General features: G+C 41.6%; 1 protein-coding gene and 4 long non-coding RNA genes across 9 annotated transcripts; 2 read left to right on the plus strand and 3 right to left on the minus strand.

Annotated features, from left to right (window-relative positions):
* Positions 1 to 2,745: 2,745 nt before the first annotated feature.
* On the minus strand, positions 2,746 to 3,251 carry LOC126993679 (uncharacterized). Its single transcript, XR_007748180.1, has 2 exons — positions 3,215 to 3,251; positions 2,746 to 2,940 (listed from the first exon to the last, which is right to left on the minus strand). It is a non-coding gene; the product is annotated as an uncharacterized LOC126993679 (long non-coding RNA).
* Positions 2,822 to 19,495, plus strand: LOC126993676 (very-long-chain 3-oxoacyl-CoA reductase-like). The gene is made up of 7 exons (XM_050852850.1): positions 2,822 to 2,965; positions 7,650 to 7,696; positions 8,490 to 8,565; positions 11,018 to 11,189; positions 12,221 to 12,383; positions 17,831 to 18,046; positions 18,204 to 19,495. Exons 1-7 carry the CDS (start codon positions 2,824 to 2,826, stop codon positions 18,327 to 18,329), a joined length of 942 nt encoding a protein of 313 aa, XP_050708807.1. The 5' UTR covers positions 2,822 to 2,823; the 3' UTR covers positions 18,330 to 19,495.
* On the plus strand, positions 3,468 to 4,609 carry LOC126993680 (uncharacterized). 2 transcript variants are annotated; one of them, XR_007748181.1, is made up of 3 exons: positions 3,468 to 3,873; positions 4,178 to 4,329; positions 4,478 to 4,609. It is a non-coding gene; the product is annotated as an uncharacterized LOC126993680 (long non-coding RNA). The 2 variants fall into 2 exon arrangements; XR_007748182.1 differs by having other exon boundaries at positions 3,470 to 3,873; positions 4,178 to 4,276; positions 4,425 to 4,559.
* On the minus strand, positions 3,900 to 4,692 carry LOC126993681 (uncharacterized). 2 transcript variants are annotated; one of them, XR_007748183.1, is made up of 2 exons: positions 4,553 to 4,692; positions 3,900 to 4,104 (listed from the first exon to the last, which is right to left on the minus strand). It is a non-coding gene; the product is annotated as an uncharacterized LOC126993681 (long non-coding RNA). The 2 variants fall into 2 exon arrangements; XR_007748184.1 differs by lacking the exon at positions 4,553 to 4,692 and adding an exon at positions 4,257 to 4,411.
* LOC126993678 (uncharacterized) lies at positions 13,475 to 17,112 on the minus strand. Of its 3 annotated transcripts, XR_007748179.1 has the most exons (4): positions 17,058 to 17,112; positions 15,911 to 16,052; positions 13,901 to 15,745; positions 13,475 to 13,570 (listed from the first exon to the last, which is right to left on the minus strand). It is a non-coding gene; the product is annotated as an uncharacterized LOC126993678 (long non-coding RNA). The 3 variants fall into 3 exon arrangements; XR_007748177.1 differs by lacking the exon at positions 17,058 to 17,112 and having other exon boundaries at positions 15,911 to 16,206; XR_007748178.1 differs by lacking the exon at positions 17,058 to 17,112 and having other exon boundaries at positions 14,071 to 15,745; positions 15,911 to 16,205.
* Positions 19,496 to 19,525: the final 30 nt, after the last annotated feature.

Consider the following 19,525-nt stretch of genomic DNA (forward strand, 5'->3'; position numbering starts at 1 on the left):
AGAAAAGATTAAGAAGAAAAATAAGAAAAAATGAGAAAAGGAAAATAAAAAAAAGAAAAATGGGAGAGAAAATGAATAAACTATCAATCAATCAATCAATCAATCAGAAGAGAAAAAGGAAGAATATAAAGATAAAATAATAGAGAAATAGATGTCGTAATGTTCTCTCTCTAGTGTGTTTTCCCATCGCTGGGTTTTCTCGTGAGGGTGAACGACCTAATTACAGATATTAAGAGACTATTAATAGCCCGGAAGTGGATAACAGAGAGAGAGAGAGAGAGAGAGAGAGAGAGAGAGAGAGAGAGAGAGAGAGAGAGAAGCCCTTGCCAACCTTTAAAGGGGTATTTCCTCCCTACACGTGGCCCGGGCGCCCGGTGTTGTATGTAAAAGCTTCGGGGTATGAAATATCTTCGGTGAAGATATTTCATACTTTGATCATCAACATTAAAACACTAGGTTATTTTTTTTTATGTAAGACTCAAAAATCAATATATCAAAAAGAAAAATCATTTAACTTTGCCCCCAAAATTATTATTCACTGCCTCAAATTTGATATTCCATATTCGTTTGTGAGCATGCCATGATATTGAAGGTGTTGTGTTATTTGGTGTCCCATCGTCAAATGTTGGCGCTTTTGTGTACAAACACTGGTCTCTCGTGAACTACGCATGCTCAGACCAGTAAGTGTAGGCCTATAGAGTCTCACAAAGCTTTTTAACACATTAAGACATACAGTACCACCATCCTCGCTGTTTCTAAAACGGCACTCTGTACATATAAATACAACTCGCACAGAGTGTCGTTCTAGAAACAGCGGGGATGGTGGTAGTGGTACTGTATGTCTGATTCAGCCTTCCAGCAACTCTTAATTACGGATAAAAAGCTTTGTGAGGCTGTACAGGTCTACGCTTGCTGGTCTGAGCATGCACCGTTCACGAGAGACCAGTGTTTGTAAGCAATTTTTGACGGCGGGGACGCCTGATAACACAACACCGGTTCAGGCGTTTCTAGTATTACCGTCCATAGGTACGCGTCAACGTGTGGTTTTCAGGTTTTGTAAGTTTTCTAAAATACAAGTAATGAAAATTTGAATTCATCTATGTTTTTTTATTGGAAATAATATAGTTGATTGATTGATTGATTGATAGTTTATTGTTGCAGGTAAACAACAAGGGAGAAGGGAGGAACATGCCATCCCAACCCCCAGGCAGGACACAGTGTGTGATTATACAACTATTAATACATGTGTGGGGAGCACCAGGAAACTAAAGATACAATGGTAGGAAGGAAAGCACACATTTTCGCCTATCGGAATATCGCTATCGGAATTGTGGATTAATATCGGGTATCGGTTATCGGTTATCGCCTATATTTGTGTTTCCAGTTAACGAATATCGGTTATCGCCGATAAGGTTTTCCATTATCAGTTATCGGTTATCGGGAATAAGGTTTTCTGTTATCGTGCCCAGCTATGGGTATTTCTATCATAGGCGTGGGTTAGTTTTTCTAGTGTATCTCAGCAAACATTTACACAGCGTTGACATCGTGTTGACATCGTTGGTGCAATGTGACGGCCTGCTGTTTGCTGTGATCGACGTATTCCTTCTCCGCATCCCTTCTCCCCTGTTGTTTACCTGCAACAATAAACTATCAATCAATCAATCAATCTCTTCCGCTGGACAGACTGGCACACACTGGCGATGGTGGGCGCTACGGTCACCTTCATTGCTAAAAAAGAAATGACATATACAGACAGCAAGATTTGGAGCTGGGAGGCCGAGGTGGCATTGCTAGAAGAAGTTAGGCAGCATAGATACTTGTAGGACCCACAAGATAAGCTGTATGAGAAGCTGAGTGTGCGCAAACGTTTTAGCGAGTGGCAGCAACATTGCGGGAAACGTTTATCTTTGCGAGGTATCGAAGGAGGTAAGGAGCGATTGTTTTCGTGTACTATATCTTGTTGTGCTTTCCTTCCTACCATTGTATCTTTAGCTTCCTGGTGCTCCCTACACATGTATTAATAGTTGTATAATCACACTGTGTCCTGCCTGGGGGTTGGGATAGCATGTTCCTCCCTTCTCCTTTGTTGTTTACCTGCAACAATAAACTATCAATCAATCATCAATCAATCACACTGTAATGCCTGGGGGTTGGGATGGCATGTTCCTCCCTTCTCCCTTGTTGTTTACCTGCAACAATAAACTATCAATCAATCATCAATCAATCACACTGTAATGCCTGGGGGTTGGGATGTTCTTCCTTCCCTTCCTTGTTTACCTGCAACAATAAACTATCAATCAATCATCAATCAATCACACTGTAATGCCTGGGGTTGATGGGCATGTCCCCCTTCTCCCTTGTTGTTTACCTGCAACAATAAACTATCAATCAATCATCAATCAATCACACTGTAATGCCTGGGGGTTGGGATGGCATGTTCCTCCCTTCTCCCTTGTTGTTTACCTGCAACAATAAACTATCAATCAATCATCAATCAATCACACTCTGTCCTGCCTGGGGGTTGGGATGGCATGTTTCTCCCTTCTCCCTTGTTGTTTACCTGCAACAATAAACAATCAATCAATCAATCAACCACCTGCTGGAGGTCTCGAGCACCAGACCCGCCCCGTTGCAAGGTGTGTTCCCTCCACCCAGCCCAGCCCAGCCCAAGCCCAGGGCCGCAGAACGCACCCAACCCAGCACTCACACACACACACACACACACAGCAGCCGCTTTCACCGCCCCACACACACACTCACACACTCTCCTGCCGCCCCGCCGTGTGTGTCCGTGTGCCTGAGTGTGTCCGTGTGTGCTGCAGGATGTGGGAGCTGGTGGGCAAGGCGGCCGTGGCCCTGGTGGCGTGCAGGCTGGGCTGGTCACTCGTTAAAGGGATATACGGCTGCTTCCTGGCGTCCATCCTCGCCCTCAACGTCAACCTGAAGAAGACGGGGGAGTGGGCGGGTGAGTGACCGGGGGGGGGGGGGAGATGGGGGGGGGTAATTAAGAGTTCATACAGGTAATTAGTGGGATTAAGTGAGGTAGTTATGGCCTTCCTGTGGGCTTGATGAGGTTATTAGTGCCTCTGTGAGTTAGGGGGTTAATTAAGTGAGTTGGGGGGGTTAATTAAGAGGGGGTTAATTAAGAGTTCATACAGGTATAATTAGAATATACGGCTGCTTCCTGGCGTCCATCATCGGCCTCAACGTCAACCTCAAGAAGACGGGGGAGTGGGCGGGTGAGTGACCGGGGGGTAATTAAGAGTTCATACAGGTAATTAGTGGGATTAAGTGAGGTAGTTGTGGGCTTAATGAGGTTATTAGTGCCTCTGTGAGTTAGGGGGGTTAATTAAGTGAGTTGGGGGGGTTAATTAAGAGGGGGTTAATGGGGGGTTAATTAAGAGTTCATACAGGTAATTAGTGGGATTAAGTGAGGTAGTTTTGGCCTTCCTGTGGGCTTAATGAGGTTATTAGTGCCTCTGTGAGTTGGGGGGGGGGGTTAATTAAGAGTTCATACAGGTAATTAGTGGGATTAAGTAAGGTAATTATGGCCTTCCTGTGGGCTTAATGAGGTTATTAGCGTCTCTGTGAGTTTAAAAGTATAATTACTCCCGTGGGTTCAGAGAGAGAGAGAGTGGGTTGGTATGTGACCTGTTCAGTACGTGTTTTTAGGGCTCAAGAGAATTAGAGGGGTAATTAGTGGGCTTAATTGGGATATATAAATAATTAGAGGTTTAATTAGTGCTCCTGTGTGGATTTAAACCATTAATTATCGCTGTTGAGATAGGTAAGGAAGAGTGACCCTATATTAGTGGGCTTAATAGGGTAATTAGGGCTTCTGTGGGAGTCTGAAGGGGATAATTAGTGCCATAGGTAGTTATTATAGTAGGGTTTAAGTGGTAATTAGTGTAAGTGTTAATTAAGACCATAGGGGAGTGGGCTGGTGAGTGACCTGGCCATGTAATTAGTAAGATTTTAAGAAAGTAATTAGTGCTTGTTAGTTTGGGGGATAATTAGTGCCATAGGAAATTATTAGAGAAGGATTTAAGTGGTAATTAGTGTAAGTGTTAATTAAGACCATAGGGGAGTGGGTTGGTGAGTGACCTTGCAATGTTATTAGTAAGGTTTTAAGAAAGTCATTAGTGCTTGTTAGTTTGGGGGATAATTAGTGCCATAGGTAGTTATTATAGTAGGGTTTAAGTGATAATTAGTGTAAGTGTTAATTAAGACCATAGGGGAGTGGGTTGGTTAGTGACCTGGCCATGTAATTAGTAAGGTTTTAAGAAAGTCATTAGTGCTTGTTAGTTTGGGGGATAATTAGTGCCATAGGTAGTTATTATAGTAGGGTTTAAGTGGTAATTAGTGTGTTAATTAAGACCATAGGAGAGTGGGATGGTTAGTGACCTTGCCATGTAATTAGTAAGGATTTAAGAAAGTCATTAGTGCCTGTTAGTTTGGGGGATAATTAGTGCCATAGGTAGTTATTATAGTAGGGTTTAAGTGGTAATTAGTGTGTTAATTAAGACCATAGGGGAGTGGGTTGGTGAGTGACCTGGCCATGTAATTAGTAAGGTTTTAAGAAAGTCATTAGTGCTTGTTAGTTTGGGGGATAATTAGTGCTATATAACTCATGCCATTGTGGATTCAGGGGTAATTGGTACCATATATAATTTAGTACCTATAGATCTAAGGTGCTAATTAACTAGTACCATATATAATTTAGGGTAAAGGTTGGTTTTAATAGCGCCGGGCCAGTATCTCATGACCTACCTTATCAAACATCAGTATCTCTTCATATACCTTTTCTACAAACGTTCAACAGTCATGGAAACGCTTTCAAAATCCAATTCAAGGACTATTTAGTGTTGCAAACAGGGGATGATGTTCACGAAAGCATAGCCTCCTCTGGCGACCGTGGTGTAGCCTGTGTTGCGAGAAATACCTCCTCGCAGAAATAAATTGCATATACAAGTGGGGGGGGGGGGGATCCAGCGGGGGGCCATCCCTCATTAGCAGGTCGTAAAGATTGGCTGGAGTAGTTTAACCCGGTAGCAGCGACGGGCCAAATTTGTGGCTTTACCGTGTAGCAGCAACGGGCCAAATTTGTGGCTTTACCGTGGAGCAGCGACGGGCCAAATTTGTGGCTTTACCGTGTAGCAGCGACGGGCCAAATTTGTGGCTTTACCGTGTAGCAGCGACGGGCCAAATTTGTGGCTTTACCGTGTAGCAGCGACGGGCCAAATTTGTGGCTTTACCGTGTAGCAGCGACGGGGCAAATTTGTGGCTTTACCGTGTAGCAGCTATGGGCCAAATTTTTACCATGATATAAACCCCCAAAATAGATGATGCGTAAACTGATCGCAAATGCATTGGTACTAAATTTAATGAAATGGTTTGCGTGAGTGATGATTCTTTCTCATTAAGTCGCTTAGAGGTGCTTTTAAGATATATGATCCCCGCAGCTACCGGGTTAAATATGCTCCCCCACCCTAAACCCCCTGCAAGCCAACCAGAGGAGGCTATGCTTTCGTAAATATCATCCCCTATCTTCAACACTAAATAGTCCTTGAAGTGGATTTTGAAAGCGTTTCCATGACTGTTAAACGTTTGTGGAAGAGATATATGAAGAGATACTGATGTTTCATAAGGTAGGCGATGAAATACTGGCACGGCACTATTGAAACCAATCTTAATCTAATTTAGTACGTATAGATTTAAGGGGGTAATTAGCGCCATATTTAATTTCATGTCTTTGTGGATTTTAATGGGTAGTTAGTGCCATATATAGATTGACGTCACAGGATTTAAGGGGTATAATTAGTGGGTTATATATATACATGAAATACCAGGGTTGTTCTCTTTTCTCTACTCCTACACGACCATCGCTCGTAACGAAACGCTTAACAAATTCATCCAGACAAGGAAAGGTCTGCCAGCGCTGGGGATCGAACCCACGACCAGCGTAACGGGAAGGCCACTCCTTATCCAGTCGGCCAGAGGTACCCCCCTGGCTGAGTGCGTTATGGGAGGCTCGCGTCACAACATACATATATAACTTAGTGCCAGAGGTAACTTAAATTTGTAGTGCCTGATCATCAAAATAGTAAAAATGGGTAGTAATTAGTGTCACAGGTAATTAGGAAAGAGCGGTTAGATTAGTGCTTTCTGGTGGTAGATGAGACTATTTTATTTTCGGATAGTTTTAAATGTGTTAGGAGTGATTCGGATATTTCCTTGATCTTTCTTTTTGGGTTTTCGTTCACTGAGAAAATTATTAAGTACATAAATATAAAAAATGAAATTACAGGTTTATATAAAAAGAATTTAATGTTGGAATGTGTTTTTTTATGATACACAAGAAGACCAGATGGTACGCACACACACACACACACACACACACACACACACACACACACAGCCCCCCACTCCCCCAAAACAAGCACCCCCTCTTTCCCCCCTCACATAAGCACCCCCTCCCCTCTTCTCTCCTCTCCCCAGCTAGCACCCCCTCCCCTCTCCCCTCTTTCTCCCCTCACATAAGCACCCCCTCCCCTCTTCCCTCTTCTCCCCAGCTAGCACCCCCTCCCCTCTCCCCTCTTTCTCCCCTCACATAAGCACCCCCTCCCCTCTTCTCTCTTCTCCCCAGCTAGCACCCCCTCCCCTCTTCTCCCCAGCATCCCCTCCCCACTATCAAACCCCCCTATCTCCCACCACCCCATCCCTGTAACCATCCCCCCTTCCTCCCCACCCATACCCCCTCCCCATCCGCTCCCTTCCCCCCCCCCCCAATCATGCTAAGTCATCAGTGTTGCCAGCTGGGGGTTGGTGAAAAGAAGTCATTTTTCAGTGGTCTGGTTATACACACACCTGTCTGGTAACACTGTCATGCTGCGGCCAGGTGGTGTGAAGATGGTGGTGATGGTGGTACTGGTGGTGGTGGTGGTGGTGGTGATGGTGATGACTTGCTGAATAACATCTGTACACACACACACACACACACACACACACACACACACACACACACACACACACACACACACACACACACACACACACACACAGACACACACACACACACACACACACACACACACACACCTTACCCTCCCAACCTTACCTAATCTAACCTAACTTACCTAACCTAACCTAACCTACACACACACACACACACACACACACACACACACACACACACACACACACACACACACACACACACACACACACACACACACACACAGACAGACTGAGAAATAGGTTAACAGACAGACATTCACACTAAAAAGAAAAGAACTTGTAGGTGAATTAGAAAGACAGACAGACGGACAGTTATACAGACAGAGATTAAGACCAAAAAACATTGAAAGCGGAAAGGAAAAGAGAACTTGTGGACAGACAGACAGACAGACAGAGGGAAACAGACAAACAGATAGACAGGGAAACAGACATACAGACACACACAATTATAGCAAAAAGTAAAGTTAAAAAAAAAATAATGCAAAAAATAAAAAAAAGAAGGAAATGAAGGAAAAAAAAACCATAGATAATTTAAACAGACAGATAGATAGATATATAGATAGACATACAAATCACTCACTCTCTCTCTCTCTCTCTCTCTCTCTCTCTCTCTCTCTCTCTCTCTCCCACAGTGGTGACCGGAGCAACAGATGGGATTGGGAAGGCATATGTGTTTGAGGTAAGTTGAAGAAGAAGAAGAAGAAGAGAGAAAAAGGAAGAAATGGTGAGAAATTGAAATGGATGAAGGTTGAGAGGAAGGGAAGAGAAGGAAGGAAGGAAGGGGATATATGAATGAAGGAAGGAAGGAAAGAAATTGTGAAGAGTATAGAGATCAAAGAAGGCTAAGGAAGGAAGGAAGGAAGGAAAAAGAAGAAGTGAAGGAAGGAAGGAAGGAAGGAAAAATACAGATGAAGGAGGTGAAGGAAGGAAGGATGAGAGGAGATGAAAAAATAATGTTGTATATGAGATTGAAGGAAGTGAAGGAAGGAAGGAAGGAATGGAAAATACAGATGAAGGAAGGAAGGAATGGAAAATACAGATGAAGGAAGTGAAGGAAGGAAGGAATGGAAAATACAGATGAAGGAAGTGAAGGAAGGAAGGAAAAAGAAGGAATACTGGAGATGAAGGAAGGTTGAGAGAAGGAGATGAAGAAATAATGTTATATATGGGAATGAATGAAGGAAGGAAGGAAGGAAAGGAACAGAAATAGAAAAAAAAAGATTGAGAAGGAGAGAAAGAAGGAATGAAGAATAAAATTGAAGGAAGTTGAAGAGGACGAAAAAACAAAAAAAAAGAAATATATATGAATGAAAGAAATGAAAGAAAGAAAAAGAAAGAAATCATGAAAAAAATATTAAAATGAAAAAAAAATTACAGTATATGAATTTATCTTGCATACTAATTTTCTCTCTCTCTCTCTCTCTCTCTCTCTCTCTCTCTCTCTCTCTCTCTCTCTCTCTCTCTCCCGGCAGCTTGCAAGGCGCGGGTTCAAGATCGTGTTGGTCAGCAGAACAGCTCATAAACTCCAGAATGTGGCAGCGGAAGTTCGTAAGTGTGTGTGTGTGTGTGTGTGTGTGTGTGTGTGTGTGTGTGTGTGTGTGTGTGTGTTATAGTTATATTTTTTTTATTTTTTTATTTTGTGGTCATTTTTTTTTTTTTTTTTTTTTGTGTGTGTGTGTGTGTGTTCTTCTTCTTCTTCTTCTATTTTTCTTCCCTCTTCCCCCACTCCCCAATTTCCCAACCCCATACATATTTCCACACCATTTCCAATCCCCATTTTTCCCCAATTACCCGTAACCCCATCTCTCTCCACTCCATATTTCATCCCCAGGCGGAGTGGAAAAATTTGGGCGGCTTTTCCGATACCCTACGCCCCTGTCCACCCAGCAGTGAATGGGTACCAGGTATTAATCAGGGGTTGTGTCCCGTCTCCTGGGGTCTGTTCCCTTCTCCTATAATTCCTTCCCCGTCTGTCTCTCTCCGGCATATGACCACAGATGTTGCGCCGACTAAACAAAACCTTCCCTTCTCCTATAATTCCTTCCCCTTCTGTCTCTCTCCGGCATATGACCACAGATGTTGCGCCGACTAAACAAAACCTTCCCTTCTCCTATAATTCCTTCCCCTTCTGTCTCTCTCCGGCATATGACCACAGATGTTGCGCCGACTAAACAAAACTTTCCCTTCTCCTATAATTCCTTCCCCTTCTGTCTCTCTCTGGCATATGACCACAGATGTTGCGCCGACTAAACAAAACTTTCCCTTCTCCTATAATTCCTTCCCCTTCTGTCTCTCTCCGGCATATGACCACAGATGTTGCGCCGACTAAACAAAACTTTCCCTTCTATAATTCCTTCCCCTTCTGTCTCTCTCCGGCATATGACCACAGATGTTGCCGACTAAACAAAACTTTCCTTCTCCTTTAATTCCTTCCCCTTCTGTCTCTCTCCGCATATGACCACAGATGTTGCGCCCACTAAACAAAACCTTCCTTCTCCTATAATTCCTTCCCTTCTGTCTCTCTCCGCATATGACCACAGATGTTAGCATACTAAACCAAACTTTCCCTTCTCCTATAATTCCTTCCCTTCTGTCTCTCTCCGCATATGACCACAGATGTTAAGCCCACTAAACCAAACTTTCCCTTCTCCTATAATTCCTTCCCTTCTGTCTCTCTCCGCATATGACCACAGATGTTGCGCCCTGCGCCAAACCAAACTTTCCTTCTCCTATAATTCCTCCCTTCTGTCTCTCTCCGCATATGACCACAGATGTTGCGCCCACTAAACAAAACTTTCCTTCTATAATTCCTTCCTTCTGTCTCTCTCCGCATATGACCACAGATGTTGCCGACTAAACAAAACCTTCCCTTCTCCTATAATTCCTTCCCTTCTGTCTCTCCGCATATGACCACAGATGTTGCACTAAACAAAACCTTCCTTCTCCTATAATTCTTCCCCTTCTGTCTCTCTCCGCATATGACCACAGATGTTGCGACTAAACAAAACCTTCCCTTCTCCTATAATTCCTTCCCTTCTGTCTCTCTCCGCATATGACCACAGATGTTGCGACTAAACAAACTTTCCTTCTCCTATAATTCCTTCCCTTCTGTCTTTCTCCGCATATGACCACAGATGTTAGCCCACTAAACAAAACCTTCCTTCTCCTATAATTCCTTCCCTTCTGTCTCTCTCCGCATATGACCACAGATGTTGCGCCCACTAAACCAAACTTTCCTTCTCCTATAATTCCTTCCCTTCTGTCTCTCTCCGCATATGACCACAGATGTTACTAAACCAAACTTTCCCTTCTCCTATAATTCCTTCCCCTTCTGTCTCTCTCCGCATATGACCACAGATGTTGCGACTAAACAAAACCTTCCTTCCTATAATTCCTTCCTTCCGTCTCTCTCCGGCATATGACCACAGATGTTGCGACTAAACAAAACCTTCCCTTCTCCTATAATTCCTTCCCTTCTGTCTCTCTCCGCATATGACCACAGATGTTCACCACTAAACAAAACCTTCCCTTCTCCTATAATTCCTTCCCCTTCTGTCTCTCTCCGGCATATGACCACGGATGTTGCGCCCACTAAACAAAACTTTCACTTCTCCTATAATTCCTTACCCTTCTGTCTCTCTCCGGCATATGACCACAGATGTTGCGCCGACTAAACAAAACCTTCCCTTCTCCTATAATTCCTTCCCCTTCTGTCTCTCTCCGGCATATGACCACGGATGTTGCGCCCACTAAACAAAACTTTCCCTTCTCCTATAATTCCTTCCCCTTCTGTCTCTCTCCGGCATATGACCACAGATGTTGCGCCGACTAAACAAAACCTTCCCTTCTCCTATAATTCCTTCCCCTTCTGTCTCTCTCCGGCATATGACCACAGATGTTGCGCCCACTAAACCAAACTTTTTCCCATGTTTCCCCAATCCACAACCCCACTGAAAACCTCCTCCTTCCCCCCCATACTAACCATTCCCAACCCCCACAGAGTCCAAGCACAAGACCGAGACCAAGATAATAGATGTTGACTTCACCCGCACGGATATCTACGACAGACTGGAGGCGGAGTTGAAGGGGCTTGACATTGGGGTGCTGGTCAACAATGTGGGGATGAGTTACGACCACCCGGAGTACTTCATGCAGGTGGAGAATTGTAAGAGGTGAGGAGGGGGTGATACGGTGATTGGGTATTTGTGTCCTATAGGGGAGGGTTATGGCGCTATATCCCTCAGGCTTGTTATTTAAGTCCTCCAATTTTAACCGCTTACGGACGCAAAAAATAATTGGCTGAGTTGGCCAGAACGCAAAAAAAAAACTAATTTTCATGTGTGTATTTCAAAACAATTCATTTAACAAGAATTTTAGAGTTTATGAAGTGCTTTCCGAGGTATTTTCAGAATTTCGATGTTTTCCACACTTCTCTGGGAAATGACAATCTTTTTTTTCATCTGGCAAAAAAATAACTCTTCAAAAGTTGTAGATATTAGCGCCAAACACAGAAATCCATAGTAATTTGAAAAAAAGAAAGAAAAAAAATCATCTACAGGAGGTCTAGAAGTCTGAGGTTGGGGCGAATTTCTGTCTCACAAGGCAGACGACAGGAGAGGAGGTTTGCAGAAGACGCAGGTTATGCCAGGTGCGATGGTGGGGATGAGGGGAAGGGAGGGGGGCGGAGCACTTAACAGGTAGAAGGGTCACTGGAAAAGTCAAAACCGCCCCGCCCCTCAGCCACTTGCTTCCCGGACACCCACATAACTCACCCACACCAACATATATTTAGTTTTTCTTTCCTCTTCCTAATGACACGACGTGGAAGAGCGCCAGTGGAAGTGGATGGCTGGGGAGAGGGTGGGATCTCGCTTCCACCCTAAATTTGTGGCTTTACCGTGTAGCAGCGACGGGCCAAATTTGTGGCTTTACCATGTAGCAGTGACGGGCCAAATTTGTGGCTTTACCGTGTAGCAGTGACGGGCCAAATTTGTGCCATGATATAAACCCCCCAAAATAGATGATACATAATCTGATCATAAGTGCTTTGATATATATTATGAAATGGTCTGTGTGAGGGGTGATTTTTTCTCATTTTTCTCGCTTAGAGGGACCATTAAGAAACATGACCCCTGCTCCTACCACCGGGTTAACCTATGCCCCCTCCCCTGGTCACCCCACTCACACCATCCCTCTCTTCCAGAATGTGCGAGAACTTGATCAATTGCAATATCGTGTCCCTGACGGAGATGACTCGTATTGTGCTGCCCGGAATGGTGGAGCGGAAGAGGGGATTGATCTTGAACCTGTCCTCTCTATCCTCGACTATCCCTGCCCCCCTGCTGGCTGTGTATGGGGCAACTAAGGTGGGTGACGGGGCGGATGGGTGGAAGAGTAATTGGCCTCACTTTGTTGTATAGAAAGTCTCGTTAGTAAGGAAGCATGTATGAGTTTTCTGAGTCAAGACCTATAGTGACTGTTTGGGGTTTTGTTAGGTTAAGTTTAGGGTATCTTCAAACACATGATAGCCAGCCCTTATGGTATAAATCAACAAAGAATGACCTCACTTTGTTGTATAGAAAGTCTCATTAGTAAGGAAGCATATATGAATTTTCTGAGTCAAGGCCTATAGTGACTGTTTGGGGTTTTGTTAGGTTAAGTTTAGGGTATCCTCAAACACATGATAGCCAGCAACTTATGGTATAAATCAACACAGAATGACCTCACTTTGTTGTATGGAAAGTCTCATTAGCAAGGAAGCATATATGAGTTTTCTGAGTCAAGGCCTATAGTGACTGGGGTTTTGTTGGGTTAGGTTAAGTTTAGGGTATCTTCAAACACATGATAGCCAGCACCTTATGGTAAAAATCAACAAAGAATGACCTCACTTTGTTGTATAGAAAGTCTCATTAGTAAGGAAGCATATATGAGTTTTCTGAGTCTAGGCCTATAGTGACTGTTTGGGGTTTTGTTAGGTTAGGTTAGGTTAAGTTTAGGGTACCTTCAAACACATGATAGCCAGCACCTTATGGTGTAAATCAACAGATTATGACCTCACTTTGTTGTATAGAAAGTCTCATTAGTAAGGAAGCATATATGAATTTTCTGAGTCAAGACCTATATTGACTGTTTGGGGTTTTGTTAGGTTAGGTTAGGTTAAGTTTAGGGTATCTTCAAACACATGATAGCCAGCACCTTATGGTATAAATCAACACAGAATGACCTCACTTTGTTGTATAGAAAGTCTCATTAGTAAGGAAGCATATATGAATTTTCTGAGTCAAGGCCTATAGTGACTGTTTTGGGTTTTGTTAGGTTAGGTTAGGTTAAGTTTAGGGTATCCTCAAACACATGACAGCCAGTGACTTGTGGTACAAATCAACTCAGAATGACCTCACTTTGTTGTATAGAAAGTCTCATTAGTAAAGAACCATAGATGAGTTTTCTGAGTCAAGACCTATAGTGACTGTTTAGGATTTTGTTAGGTTAAGTTTAGGGTATCTTCAAACACATGATAGCCAGCACCTTATGGTATAAATCAACAAAGAATGACCTCACTTTGTTGTATAGAAAGTCTCATTAGTAAGGAAGCATATATGCATTTTCTGAGTCAAGGCCTATAGTGACTGTTTGGGGTTTTGTTAGGTTAGGTTAGGTTAAGTTTAGGGTATCCTCAAACACATGATAGCCAGCACCTTATGGTATAAATCAACAGAGAATGACCTCACTTTGTTGTATAGAAAGTCTCATTAGTAAGGAAGCATATATGAGTTTTCTGAGTCAAGACCTATAGTGACTGTTTAGGATTTTGTTAGGTTAAGTTTAGGGTATCTTCAAACACATGATAGCCAGCACCTTATGGTATAAATCAACAGAGAATGACCTCACTTTGTTGTATAGAAAGTCTCATTAGTAAGGAAGCATATATGAGTTTTCTGAGTCAAGGCCTATAATGACTGTTTGGGGTTTTGTTAGGTTATGTTAGGTTAAGTTTAGGGTATCTTCAAACACATGATAGCCAGCACCTTATGGTATAAATCAACAGAGAATGACCTCACTTTGTTGTATAGAAAGTCTCATTAGTAAGGAAGCATATATGAGTTTTCTGAGTCAAGGCCTATAATGACTGTTTGGGGTTTTGTTAGGTTATGTTAGGTTAAGTTTAGGGTATCTTCAAACACATGATAGCCAGCACCTTATGGTATAAATCAACAGAGAATGACCTCACTTTGTTGTATAGAAAGTCTCATTAGTAAGGAAGCATATACGAGTTTTCTGAGTCAAGACCTATAGTGACTGTTTGGGGTTTTGTTAGGTTAGGTTAGGTTAAGTTTAGGGTATCCTCAAACACATGACAGCCAGCACCTTATGGTATAAATCAACACAGAATGACCTCACTTTATTGTATAGAAAGTCTCATTAGTAAGGAAGCATATATGAATTTTCTGAGTCAAGGCCTATAGTGACTGTTTGGGGTTTTCTTAGGTTAGGTTAGGTTAAGTTTAGGGTATCTTCAAACACATGATAGCCAGCACCTTAAGGTATAAATCAACAAAGAATGACCTCACTTTGTTGTATAGAAAGTCTCATTAGTAAGGAAGCATATATGAGTTTTCTGAGTCAAGGCCTATAGTGACTGTTTGGGGTTTTGTTAGGTTAGGTTAAGTTTAGGGTATCTTCAAACACATGATAGCCAGCACCTTATGGTATAAATCAACACAGAATGACCTCACTTTGTTGTATAGAAAGTCTCATTAGCAAGGAAGCATATATGAGTTTTCTGAGTCAAGGCCTATAGTGACTGTTTGGGGTTTTGTTAGGTTAGGTTAGGTTAAGTTTAGGGTAACCTCAAACACATGATAGCCAGCACCTTATGGTATAAATCAACAGAGAATGACCTCACTTTGTTGTATAGAAAGTCTCATTAGTAAGGAAGCATTTATGAGTTTTCTGAGTCAAGACCTATAGTGACTGTTTGGGGTTTTGTTAGGTTAGGTTAGGTTAAGTTTAGGGTATCTTCAAACACATGATAGCCAGCACCTTATGGTATAAATCAACACAGAATGACCTCACTTTGTTGTATAGAAAGTCTCATTAGTAAGGAAGCATTTATGAGTTTTCTGAGTCAAGACCTATAGTGACTGTTTGGGGTTTTGTTAGGTTAGGTTAAGTTTAGGGTATCTTCAAACACATGACAGCCAGCACCTTATGGTATAAATCAACAGAGAATAACCTCACTTTGTTGTATAGAAAGTCTCATTAGCAAGGAAGCATATATGAGTTTTCTGAGTCAAGACCTATAGTGACTGTTTTGGGTTTTGTTAGGTTAGGTTAGGTTAAGTTTAGGGTATCTTCAAACACATGACAGCCAGCACCTTATGGTATAAATCAACAAAGAATGACCTCACTTTGTTGTATAGAAAGTCTCATTAGTAAGGAAGCATATATGAATTTTCTGAGTCAAGGCCTATAGTGACTGTTTTGGGTTTTGTTAGGTTAGGTTAAGTTTAGGGTATCCTCAAACACATGATAGCCAGTGACTTGTGGTACAAATCAACAAAGAATAACCTCACTTTGTTGTATAGAAAGTCTCATTAGTAAAGAACCATAGATGAGTTTTCTGAGTCAAGACCTATAGTGACTGTTTAGGATTTTGTTAGGTTAAGTTTAGGGTATCTTCAAACACATGATAGCCAGCACCTTATGGTATAAATCAACACAGAATGACCTGACTTTGTTGTATGGAAAGTCTCATTAGTAAGGAAGCATTGATGAGTTTTCTGAGTCAAGACCTATAGTAACTGTTTGTGGTTTTGTTAGGTTAGATTAAGTTTAGGGTATCTTCAAACACATGATAGCCAGCACCTTATGGTATAAATCAACAAAGAATGACCTCACTTTGTTGTATAGAAAGTCTCATTAGTAAGGAAGCATATATGAGTTTTCTGAGTCAAGACCTATAGTGACTGTTTGGGGTTTTGTTAGGTTAGGTTAGGTTAAGTTTAGGGTATCTTCAAACACATGATAGCCAGCACCTTATGGCATAAATCAACACAGAATGACCTCACTTTGTTGTATAGAAAGTCTCATTAGTTAGAAAGCATAAATGAGTTTTCTGAGTCAAGACCCATAGTGACTGTTTGGGGTTTTGTTAGGTTAGGTTAAGTTTAGGGTATCTTCAAACACATGATAGCCAGCACCTTATGGTATAAATCAACAAAGAATCACCTCACTTTGTTGTATAGAAAGTCTCATTACTAAGGAAGCATATATGAGTTTTCTGAGTCAAGACCTATAGTGACTGTTTGGGGTTTTGTTAGGTTAGGTTAGGTTAAGTTTAGGGTATCTTCAGACACATGATAGCCAGCACCTTATGGTTTAAATCAACACAGAATGACCTCACTTTGTTGTATAGAAAGTCTCATTAGTAAAGAACCATAGATGAGTTTTCTGAGTCAAGACCTATAGTGACTGTTTTGGATTTTGTTAGGTTAAGTTTAGGGTATCTTCAAACACATGATAGCCAGCACCTTATGGTATCAATCAACAGAGAATGACCTCACTTTGTTGTATAGAAAGTCTCATTAGCAAGGAATCATATATGTGTTTTCTGAGTCAAGGCCTATAGTGACTGTTTGGGGTTTTGTTAGGTTAGGTTAGGTTAAGTTTAGGGTATCTTCAAACACATGATAGCCAGCACCTTATGGTATAAATCAACAAAGAATAACCTCACTTTGTTGTATAGAAAGTCTCAGTAGTAAGGAAGCATATATGAGTTTTCTGAGTCAAGACCTATAGTGACTGTTTGGGGTTTTGTTAGGTTAGGTTAAGTTAAGTTTAGGGTATCTTCAAACACATGATAGCCAGCACCTTATGGCATAAATCAACAGAAAATGACCTCACTTAGTTGTATTGAAAGTTTCATTAATATGGAAGCATATATGATTTTTCTGAGTCCAGGCCTATAGTGACTGTTTGGGGTTTTGTTAGGTTAGGTTAGGTTAAGTTTAGGGTATCCTCAAACACATGATAGCCAGCACCTTATGGTATAAATCAACACAGAATGACCTCACTTTGTTGTATAGAAAGTCTCATTAATAAGGAACCATATACGAATTTTCTAAGACCTATAGTGACTGTTTAGGAGTTTGTTAGGTTAGGTTAGGTTAAGTTTAGGGTATCTTCAAACACATGATAGCCAGCACCTTATGGTATAAATCAACACAGAATGACCTCACTTTGTTGTATAGAAAGTCTCATTAGTAAGGAAGCATATATGAGTTTTCTGAGTCAAGACCTATAGTGACTGTTTGGGTTTTGTTAGGTTAGGTCAAGTTAAGTTTAGGGTATCTTCAAACACATGATAGCCAGCACCTTATGGCATAAATCAACAGAGAATGACCTCACTTAGTTGTATTGAAAGTTTCATTAATATGGAAGCATATATGATTTTTCTGAGTCCAGGCCTATAGTGACTGTCTGGGGTTTTGTTAGATTAGGTTAGGTTAAGTTTAGGGTATCCTCAAACACATGATAGCCAGCACCTTATGGTATCAATCAGTTCCCCATACAATCTTCCTCTCCCCTATACCTCCCCACTCTCCCCTACACAATCTCCCCCTCCCCATACTTCCCCAATTACCCCTACACAATCTCCCCCTACCAACACTTCCCCAATCTCCCTTACAGAATCAGTTCCCGCATTCCATCACTCCTCCACACACACACAAACACCCACACCCCACACTCCCCCATACACAATCCCTCCCTCTCCCACCCCTACACTAACCCACTCCCCTCCTCCACCCCACAGTCTTACGTCCGGAGCTTCAGCGAGAGCCTGGGCCTTGAGGTAGCGTCCAGCGGAGTGACCATACAGTGCCTAGTGCCAGGTTTTGTGGTGTCGAACATGTCCCGTATTCGGCGCCCTACCCTGATGGCACCGTCCCCTGAGGTATATGTCAGCACCTCCCTGAGAACAGCTGGTGTAGAGGCGCAAACAGCTGGTTACATCATGCATAAGCTTCAGGTAAGGGAAGGGATATATGATGTCTCTGTTTCCTGTGTTTTTCTTCCTCCTCCTCCTCCTCCTTTTCTTCTTCTTCTTTCTTGTGATCTACCTGCTTCTTCTTCTTCAACTCCTCCTCCTCCTCCTTCCTCATCACCTCCTCCTCCTCTCTCAACAGACTTACTTCATCGAGCTGGCCCGGAGTTACCTACCAGGCTGCGTTCTTGAGAGCATTGTTTTGTCGCAGCTCAAAGGGTTCCGTAAGCGCGCCCACAAGAAGAAGAACAGTGTGAAGGCTGACTAAGGTGTGTGTGTGTGTGGGAGGGAGCGAGAGAGTGTGTGTGTGTGTGAGAGAGAGAGAGGAATATTAGGTGAGTAAAAGTGTTTGGAAGGAAGATTGTGTGTGTGTGTTTGTGAGAGAGAGAGAGAGAGAGAGAGAGAGAGAGAGAGAGAGAGAGAGAGATGAAAAAATGACAAAGATTCCCATGTCTGTCTGTCTGTCTTAAGTATGTATGTACGTATATATGTGTGTGTGTGTGTGTGTGTGTGTGTGTTTCCACCATAGTAACAAATCCCACAAGCACAAAATAGTTAAGTTTACCAAAATAACTTGTGAAGAAAAACTGTATTGCTTTTTGTCTTTTGATAATTCAAGAAAAAAAAAACAGAAAAGTTATGACAGAAATGGTGTGTGTGTGTGTGTGTGTGTGAGAGAGAGAGAGAGAGAGAGAGAGAGAGAGGTTGTATTTTCATGTTATTTTATTATTATTATTATTATTATTATTATCATTATTATTTCAGTGTTTTTGTTGTTAGTGTTGTTGTTGTTGTTTTAGTGGAAGCAATAATTCAGGGTTAAGTTAATTATTTTCATCTCAATCTACATATTTTTTCCCTTTTCCTGTTTTTTCCTGTAATCCATTTTTTTCCCTCACGTAATTTCTCTCTCTCTCTCTACAATGCTTCCTTTAATTTCCTCTTTTCATTGTTTTTTCTTCTTTATTTCTCCTTAGATTCATTTTTATTATGCTTTTTCAAATTTCAATATCCTCTTTTCCTTTCTTCTTCTTCTTCTTCTTCTTCTTCTTCTTCTTCTTCTTCTTCTTCATCCTCCTCTATTTCCTTCCTTCCTTTAATCTCTTCCACAAATACCTGATCAAATTAATAATAAGTTTACAGCATTAACATTAAATACGTGTGTGTGTGTGTGTGTGTGTGTGTGTGTGCGTGTGTGTGTGTGTGTGTGTGCGTTAACCTTATATATTTTTCTATTATTAATGATTATAATACATGTTAAAAAATGGGTTTAAAAATAATAATAATAATAGTTGTTCTTAAGACTTAGAAAAATTGTAGTTATTATTATTATTATTATTATTATTATTATTATTATTATTATTATTATTATTATTAGTGAAGTTCTTTGTATGTAATAAATCTTTGTTCTTATAATAAAATGAGGTTAATTAATATTGTGTTTTTATTAGAGAGAGAGAGAGA

This window comes from Eriocheir sinensis, unplaced genomic scaffold (genome assembly GCF_024679095.1).
Source record: "Eriocheir sinensis breed Jianghai 21 unplaced genomic scaffold, ASM2467909v1 Scaffold653, whole genome shotgun sequence".
In the NCBI taxonomy this organism is placed as follows: domain Eukaryota; kingdom Metazoa; phylum Arthropoda; class Malacostraca; order Decapoda; family Varunidae; genus Eriocheir; species Eriocheir sinensis.